Genomic DNA, 9,213 nt, shown 5'->3' with positions numbered 1-9,213 from the left:
GTTAGCATAACCACAAATTAGAAAGATATAGTAGGAAGATAACATCAATAAATTTCAACAACTCGACTGTTTTTTTTTTCTTTTACTTAACTTGGTTTCTCTTTTTAGTAATATAATAATTACAAATAGTAAGCGGAAGGCCCCTGGATCAAAGCAAAATGAAATGTAGTGTGCAACTAATAGCGACTTTGCCAGGGGATTTACATTAATTCCCCAACTCGCAAAACGCATGCGCGCAAGTCTATCCGTAACGCAAAGCGGAAGACTCGTGAACGCCATCATAAATTAGAAAGATATTGCGCGGAAGGCAGATTTTTACGCCGTCGCCGCCGTATACACAGCCAACGTAAGCAAGCGAAAAACGCAAGTGAAAGACTCGTGAACCCGGCGTTATGCTCACTGATGTGTAGCATCTGAACCGCACCGCACAGCACTGAAAGATGGCGTGTGCATTACAAATTAGAAAGATATAGGTGTGCATGGAACGCCGCATCTAGTACATACATAGATACCGTTGGTTGTCATTATTTCTGCCCTCGCTCGTAACGAAAAAAGGCACAACTATGCGTACTCTATACAGCAGTTGTGTCTTTTTTCGTTCTGAAGGCAGATATGTGCTGTGCCATAGTCATTATTATATGTGTCAATGCTTATAAGTGATTTCTCAAATCTGATTTCCCTTTATGTTCCATTGATTTTTTCCACTCACCATTCTCCTATAATATTAATAATCAATTATTTTTTCAAAACTTTATTAAATAATAATAAAATGTATAAATAGATGAGATAAATGATACAAAAATTTTTAAGTTTCTAACATACTCAAGATCGGTATAACATTTCTGGGAACGACAGGGCAGCAAAGACTGTAAACACTAGAACAGAATACATGGTCACTAATAAATCTCTTTTCATCTTCATGATGGGGTCAAATTCTGTTTGAACTGTTTGATAATGAGGAGAGTTGGGAGTAATTTTTTTTGTCGTACAAATTGCTGACGTTTGATTTTCACTTCCACCGGTGCTAGCATAATTAGAATTCTCCATAGACTTTTTTGAAATCCTTCGGGTTGCTTTACTTATTTGAACTTTGTTTTTTACGTTTTGTTTTAATTCGATTATTTTTTTTAACGATGTTAAAGACGCACTTGAATGTAAAATGTGTTCACCGTATGTAAGCATGGATGGAGTAGACGGCTCACTTATGATACCGATTAATGAGTGAGAAATATCAGTGGCATGGTTCACGCTATTTGGGAGAAATCGTGACGGTACTTCTGTGCACGTATTTATTAATTCTTTCCGCGGGAGCAGTTCCACTGTCACTTCTCTATCAACGCTTAATGGCTTGGCAATGTTATCTTTGAGACGAAGCTTGTCCATCAAATCTACATCAGAGTTGTTAGTTAAGTAGAACGAACACAAGCTGCCCTTGGAGTCTAACTGTCGCAATTTCTCAATGGCAGTTATTGATATTTTTTTCTGAACGGACTTGTTTGGTGCCTTTAAAACCGTTGAAGAATTTTTTAAAACATTTTCAAATTCGATGAGATCCACATTGGTATTGGACCTATGTGTAGGCTTTGTTATTTGAGTTTGACATGTGGTTATTTTCTGTATTTCATTAAGTAGGCCCACTAGAATATCCAAGGAGGTAGTATATTCAATATCGCGCATTTTATTGCTGGGCGACGTAGATAAGGTGTCCACAGAATTATTATTTTTGACGCACCCCTTTTCAGTTTTTATTGATACATTTGCTACTTTCAAATTTTCTTTAATTTCACCTGCTGCAGTATCGCTTTTCAGTTCAAATATTTCAGTTTTTGGCAGGCATTGCAATACGTCATGTCCCTTTGATTGCGGGGACGTGTATGAAGCAGCATTAACTGTTGAATTACGTGCAATCGTTTTATATTCAGTTTGCACTGCATGTTCAACCACTGCTTCGATCTTCCCCTTAAAACATTGGCAAGTTTTATCAGATTTAAATAGTCCATTGCGCGAAATACCACAATTATTGGTGTTGGAAGTAATAGCAGGTATAGCAGACGCGCTGGAGGTACTTGGTATTGAACGGTATTGAGGGAAACAATACCCGATAGTTGTAATTGGCATCGAAAACGTTGGAAACCCAAAATCGATCTTAGTTAAGCTAGCTAATGTTGTCATGTCTTTAAATACATCAGATTTTGATTTGATCACATGTGAACTTTGTGAAATGGGACTATTAACAGTATTTGTTACTATGTACTCTAAATCGCTACACGATTGAGGGCTATTAGACTGTAATATTAGTTCATATATTTTTTGCATCTGATCTTTAGGCGGCATAGGAAAGTTTCCGATTTTTAATTGTTTTTCAATCGCATATACGGGTGGAGAATGTAAATCATGTTTCGAAGTATTCTCAAAATTAGGGATATGTTGGCGCGAAACTGTTGTTTCAAGGTTGTTTTGTAGATATCCATCATTAGTTATATCTGATTCGTCATTGTTGTCCCTATTCTGCTCGTATGTAGTTTCATTGCATTCTGTTACTACGCCTAAACCAGTTGGACATGGAGTCAAGTTATCGATCGTATGGAACTTGTTGCCATCTAACAGGAAGCAGTTTTCTTCTAGAAGTGAAGGTATAGCCGCTGAAAGAATACAAGGCCTATTTTACGAAAGTGTATTTAAGAGTAAAAATTATAAAATCTTTTGTATCTTGAAGTACTATGTAAACACGGTCTTTTTTAAGTTATTGGTTTATTTGGAATAATCTTACACAATTTGAAGTCAGTAGGTACACGAGATGCACTCGTCTTTTGTCCGTTTCGCAGGAGTTCTTTGTTGTCCACTAGAGGCGTAGGATGCCCGTAATGATTTTTCAGGTAAGATTCTACTGCCACCATTTTTTTGGTTCTGCAAATTGGGTTGAGTAACATATCGGTGAAGGCGTGATGAGCGGACCACTAAATACGAATATAAATTTGAAGTCTTACAAGGTACCAGACACGTTATGTTGTCTCAAGGACTTTTCATTTGAAGACTGCGGTGTTCTTATTTCACGACTGCTACTAGAGGCTTTTGATTTAGATGTTCTTTCTGTAACGCAAGAAGTCTTCCTAAAATGTTTTTATTCTGCTGAGTAGAAGATATTAAAAAATTTTCTCAAATAAAATTCACCTTTACGCACCTGTAGGTGGCGGCGCGGGCAAAACAGAGGAATACTTAGCCGATCCTGTTGCATCTACCCTTCGGAATCTGCTTTTAGTGGAAGTATCTAATGATGGCGATCCAGTAAACCTTAGGAGCCTATCCGACATAATGGTTTTTCCATGTCTGGCCTGAAACTCTTCAATTTGTGCTTGTACATATGTTCTTTTCGGTTGTGCGAGAGAATTTAATCGGGCACTTGGTTTTGGTCCGCGTATAGCTTCACCTCTTGCTTCTTTAAATTCATCCATCAAATCAGCCACTTGTTTCTTTATAGAACGATTCATGTGTTTATCATCGGTCGGAGGTTGCTGATGATACAATTTCGGATCACTAGATTTGGTCCATTTTTCTCTTGCTGCTGAACTTGTTTTATTATCTGCAAATGATTTCTTCAAAGAGCTTTGGCGAGTTGCCAATTTACCTTCTGCAGAAACAACCTCAGCCTTCTTGGGTTTATTATCAATTGTGCCTGGTTTATACCTGTTTTTTTGAGCATTATCGATTTCATGTAGTATTTGAGATATAGCTTTCAAAGGATGTTCCGGCGCAGCTTTACTTGGATTTATTTTCTTACGATCTTTTTTAGTTTTTTCCCCGTCTCCTTTAGGGGCTTGTGATTTCGAATTTATGACTATCTTTGGTACGACAATGGGTGGTGATTGAATTTTTTGAGAGGTCTTCAATTTACCTAGGTCCTGGTTAAGAGTTTTTTCTGGGTTCTCAATTTTTTCCTTGCTCAAATTACTTGGAATCGTGGACGTTTGGTCTTTTATGTTAGAACAACTTTCAGCAGTGGGACTCGAATGTCTTGTGATATAATCTCTGCCAGTTTGGACTGCAGTGAATTTACTTTTACAAAGTTTATTGTCAGGCATTTTTCCTAGTTTGTTCATTAGTTCATATATTTTATCAATACTTTTTCTGAATTCTATTGAGGACCGGTTTTTCTTGGATTGCTCTGTTTCAAATTGAAATTTAATGCTTTTAGTTGCCTTTTCGGAAGCTTCGTTAACAACTGTCTGTAAATAACTAGTCGTATTGATTTCTTGTTTATTATTTGCTTCCGTTACGTCATGTACTTCGAATCTGTAACAATATTTTTAAACATATGTACTAAATTGCTAAGCATGCTAAGATTCTTACCATTTGCTGGGCCGGGAAACTGTTCACATTTATGTACTTTAAATAGTGTCTATAAAGTGCAACTTGGAAGTTGAAGTTGGCAAATTGAAGGGTTTTGTTGTTGGGTTTGTAAATATGCAATTAATAATTGATCTATCCATATATGAAACTTCAGTGAGGACCTTTACATTCTTTTTAATGAAAAAAAAAATACCGTAGTGCCGTACAGTAGTGTCCAGATAATTTATTTGCAACTTGTTTACCGTTTGGTGTAATGTAAAAATATGACTTGCAGTTGTAGTCGCAATATATACATACCTTGAGTAATCTTCGAATGGAATGTTTGATACCGTATCCGGCACACCCAAATCAGTAATAGAAGGTGTAATTAATTGACTCAGTATATCTAATTTTGAGTTAAAATCATTCAATAATAAAGATTCTGACTTAGGTTCTTGCCGGTCCGGTTCTTTTTGATTCATTTCTATATACATCATTTCTGTAACTGTATCGTCTAAAAAGTAATTTTTGTTTATATATTTTTGACAATTTAAGTCTGGCGTAGTAATGTCATCTGCGTTTTCCTTTTCAATGTCGGAAGCTTCTTCAAAAGAAAAGTCTTTCTTCTGTTTACGATTCTTTATCTTCAGTTGCCTATCATTGGGCGATTGACCGTATATAGAATTGTAGAATGATTTGTTGGTTATTGACAATTTAGTAACGGAATTCGAAGGCTGAGATATAAATTCCCTGCCGTGTTTGTTTTTAGATGCCTTGTAGGTTTCAATCATGGCCATCTTTTTCTTTTCACGTCTTTGTCTTATTTCCAACAGTTTCTTTCTTTTTCTTTCTTCTATTGCGTGAGATTTGTTCTCGTATGGAGATTTCAAACGGTTTCTGGTCGGTGTATTTTTCTTATTAAATCCACATGCGAGTTCTTCTAGGGACTCTTCGGGTAGACAGCCTTGTGTGCTCAATCTCTGAATGGTTAGCTTTAAATAATCATCTGATGATGCTTTGAAAGATGCCACTTTAAACCGATTATGCCGCTTATAACCGGTGCCTAACAAACTAGATTCGCTCGATCCTGGATAGGTAGACAAATGTTCTGTCGGTGACGACCCATAGCCTGTGGTATACTCTATTTCACTGCTCCCGTCAACACTGTGATCAATAGAGGATAAAGTCACTGTATCGTCTAAGTTCTTTCTATTCTCATCAGTGTTTTCGTCTCCAAGCAAGGTTCCATTTTCATTACAATCGTTAGATGCTTCTATATTCCGAATTAGATTTTCCTCGATTTTGCATATTTTTGGTTCTTGATTGTCAATTATTATATTTTCTGTATTACAGTCCTCGTATGGTAATGGTAAAACTTTCGAAGTGCAATCTGGAGAATAAAATGAAATAAAAACAAAGATTTTTTAAATTATTATGTAAATTGTTATTACAACAATATTCTGAACACTAAGTTGAATGACCGAAGAATACCCAACGTCGATTAAATTTTGGTTTTATAAAACAGATTTTTAAACATTCACAAATGTCGCCACTGCATGTTCAAAGCGGCAAGACCACAAGCGTTGTGAAGTGTTTTGATGAACATTTCTTAGTTTGTGGTACGTATCGGCAGGGCCGAAAGTGCTGGACATAGGAGTCACCACATTTATCGATACGGAAGGGGACTAAACCAGTCAGGAAAAACTTTACAATGACGTTGTGCGTTTCGCGTCGGTAGTTCGAACGGAAGGGAAACGCGCAACGTCTTTTTCGCTCTTATTGTACGTATATAAAGCATTTATCTGACTGGCTCAAGCAGATAGCTCAATAAGTGTTGACACCCTATGTTAGGAAATTGAGAGACCGAAAGAGGCACGATTTTCGGCATTTTTTTCACTTCCTGGCACTTCCGATTCTTCAAGTAAGTGTATATGATACATCAGATCTTTTGCCACTCAACCGACTTTCAAGGACACTTCCGACATACGACGGGCTCGTATCTTGAAAGAAATGATTTTAGTAAAACAAGGCAGCGGGAATTTTGAAGTAATGTCGAAGAGAATTGATGTAAAAGAGAGCTAGTTGCCGATGGACAAAGAGGTATGCATTCATGGAACAGCAACAGGTTATAGACAAGTAGCTGTGTTTTTATGATACCGAGTGATGGGATGAACAAGTCGTGCGCCTGGAGGTCAGCGACACGCCAGCCCATACCATTTGCTGTGCCACTCAGAGCTTTAAACCGCAACCATGTAAGGGGCCCTATCACTACGCCCGTTACACTGAGATGTAAGTTGATAAGTCCCATGTGCCTGTAGTTTCACCAACACTCTTACACTTCAAAACTGGGACGCAGTAATGCTGACATTACCGCTTGGCGGCATAAATAAATAAGATACTGCCCTGGACATACTCTTTCCCAAGGAACTCTACTGCTACTAAGTAAGCTGTAGTAAGATCATGCAGTCTGCACGAAGTTTCTAGATGAGGAAATAAAATGGCCATAAAATTACATTTAATATTGTTACATAAAATGTATTACTAGTTATACTTATTTTCAGTATCAACTATAAAGTATGTATATTTTTATCCGATTAAATACCGTAAACTGGCACAGTCGGTGCTCAGGCCTCTGCAGTTTAAAGGTAGGTAATACATTTTCTAGAAACTAGTTTTTGATCTGTCCGTCACTTCCAACATATTGGACAATTCCGTCTACGACCGTACTCAGTTAGCAGCCTTCTGTACCTATGTTTGCAGTTAATGCGTGAAGTCGCAATCAACTTCACGCGTTGATTGCGATTTCACGCATTAAGAGCGCATTCGTCACGCATTAACTAGAACGTTACCACTTCGCGCAAGCTGTGGTGGCATCAATTATCATTTTTAACAAACTAATTTCCTATTTGTGAATGATATATGCCCAACCATACCACATAAATTATATTAATTAATCATGGGTTTTTGGTCATATATGCTGACTAGTTTTATTCAAACGCAGACTTGGCTTTGCATTGCATCTGCAAGGTGATGAGAGGATACAAAGCGATGTAAGAATAAAATTTCAACAAAAGTAAAAATAATACAAAGTCAACCCTCCCTTCACCCAATATTACAAAGGAAGGCCAAGTCAGCAGAAACTGCTATTTACCGTTATCCATATTTTTGTGCAAAATCATTACTGAACTGATAGTATTCGTCACTTGTCCAGATTTGGAATGTTTCAATTGCAGTACTACATTTACTCTGGATTCTCGTTCCTCATCATTGTGGTACAATACTGCCTGCTGCTTTTTCTTAGGTCTTGTCACCAAATTGTCGAAACATTTATTAAACAGTTTAAAGGAGCCACAAATAGTGTTAGGAAATTCAACCACGATCTTCTTTTCCAATATTTTAGAGAGTGACTTGAGATTGACTTCTGAATGTGCTATGTCTTCCCAGGTACTAATATTTTTAATTAGTTTTGGTTCGACGTGCAAAGGAATACTTACAGAGCTAGAAAGGACAATGCTTTTGTTACTTTCGCTGTCTTTTATAACTCGATCAACTTCCTTCCATTTTTTCTTTGCTTTATCGGTTAAGTACTCCCCGTTACTGATTCGTTTTAGGTGATCTATAGTGTTGTTCACATATCTAATAACGCTGTCCATATAAAAGCTATAGCTATTATCTTCTAACCGCTTACAACTTATATAATCAAATATCGAACCGGGAAGTACCATGCTATCCAAACCTTTCGATGAAGACATTAGATTTAAACCTTGTAAATTGTTAAATGAATCCTTCATGATAAAAGTCCTTTCATACTGCTTGGCTAAGTTGGATGAATGAATTTCTAGATTGCCAAACTTATGACATAGGGTATTACCGAATGTTGACGAGCTGTTTTGCAATAAATCTAACCGTTCTTTGTTAATTAAAACTACGTTGTGCAAATCTTCGTTACTGCAAATTTCGCTGAGGTCCGATTCAGAGTCTTCGCGGTACACAACGGTTTCAACGTATTGGTTGGGCACATTTCTTTTAATTTCGTTAGCACTAGACATTAGTTTAGTTCCTAAGTCTATGTTTTTATATAATAAAATGAGGTCCCGAGCGGTAAGGGATTCTGTTTCTGTAAAGAAGATAAACCAATGCTCAAGTGATATTTGTTGTTTTATATAAAGGAATTTATGTAGGTACACATTTTGACGTGTCCATTCGAGTTAGAATTATGTAATTTTTGTAGCATGGATTACTAACAAGCTTTGTTTTCTATGGAAGGGAGGGTTGCTGTTTACCGGTAAATTATATTAACTATATAGGAAGTGACAGGCGCTTACCATGGCTCTGGTAGTTGTATTTCTTTGCCATTAGGTCAAATAACTCGCTCGCAGTCTGGTAATCGTGTGAGTCGTCGACGCTATTTTCAGTTGCTTCTTGCCCATTTACAAGCCCTTCCTCTTCCTCCACTCTACTAATCAACATTCCTGCTACAACATAGATTTAATCGACAGAAAATCTTCCAACTGCAACGTCTTAACAAACACCAATATCACAAAGGTGAATACAGTAATAAAACAATAAAAACACCAATGACAAAACTCGTATATTGTAAATTTTCAAGTCAACATTTTCGAAAATATGAATAGAATTTGCAAGTTGATTTGAAAATGGAATGTATGAACGTTTGTCAATGTAACAGATTCAACAGAGCATTGTAATTTGAAAACTGTCCTGGTAAAATTAGCGCTTTGATTGGTCAAATTCCTTTTTTTTCCATCCTCTAAGGGCCAAATTCATTTTTCAAAACTAGTATTAGTACCTTAGAGGATGGACTAGTACGTACTAATGTAAATCTTATGAGAACGGAAAAAAATAAAGGAAATGTAAAAGATATTTCCT

The 9,213-nt window shown here is 36.8% G+C and overlaps 1 protein-coding gene across 2 annotated transcripts; it reads right to left on the bottom strand.

Moving 5' to 3' along the window:
• Window positions 1-781: 781 nt before the first annotated feature.
• LOC113234718 lies at window positions 782-8,820 on the bottom strand. Of its 2 annotated transcripts, XM_026470173.1 has the most exons (8): window positions 8,652-8,820; window positions 7,478-8,443; window positions 4,645-5,716; window positions 3,182-4,290; window positions 2,988-3,090; window positions 2,771-2,907; window positions 1,809-2,642; window positions 782-1,529 (listed from the first exon to the last, which is right to left on the bottom strand). In XM_026470173.1, exons 1-8 carry the CDS (start codon window positions 8,794-8,796, stop codon window positions 823-825), a joined length of 5,073 nt encoding a protein of 1,690 aa, XP_026325958.1. In that variant the 5' UTR covers window positions 8,797-8,820; the 3' UTR covers window positions 782-822. The 2 variants fall into 2 exon arrangements, with proteins under 2 accessions (XP_026325958.1, XP_026325957.1); XM_026470172.1 differs by having other exon boundaries at window positions 782-2,642.
• Between the last annotated feature and the right edge of the window lie 393 nt (window positions 8,821-9,213).

The sequence above is a fragment of the Hyposmocoma kahamanoa genome, unplaced genomic scaffold, assembly GCF_003589595.1.
Source record: "Hyposmocoma kahamanoa isolate Upper Pololo Valley unplaced genomic scaffold, ASM358959v1 86, whole genome shotgun sequence".
NCBI classification, from domain to species: Eukaryota; Metazoa; Arthropoda; class Insecta; order Lepidoptera; family Cosmopterigidae; genus Hyposmocoma; species Hyposmocoma kahamanoa.
Note: the sequence above shows the minus strand (reverse complement) of the source record. Positions and strands in the feature narration are given on the sequence as shown.

Bases quoted from the DNA above. Each gene is read 5' to 3' on its own strand.
- LOC113234718 (XM_026470172.1), bottom strand. From the start codon at position 8,796: ATGTTGATTAGTAGAGTGGAGGAAGAGGAAGGGCTTGTAAATGGGCAA. The intron at 5,717-7,477 runs GTAAATAGCAGT...TTTATTCTCCAG, and splicing joins GCACAAAAATATGGATAACG to ATTGCACTTCGAAAGTTTTA. The intron at 2,643-2,770 runs GTAAGATTATTC...GTATTCTTTCAG, and splicing joins ACCTACTGACTTCAAATTGT to CGGCTATACCTTCACTTCTA.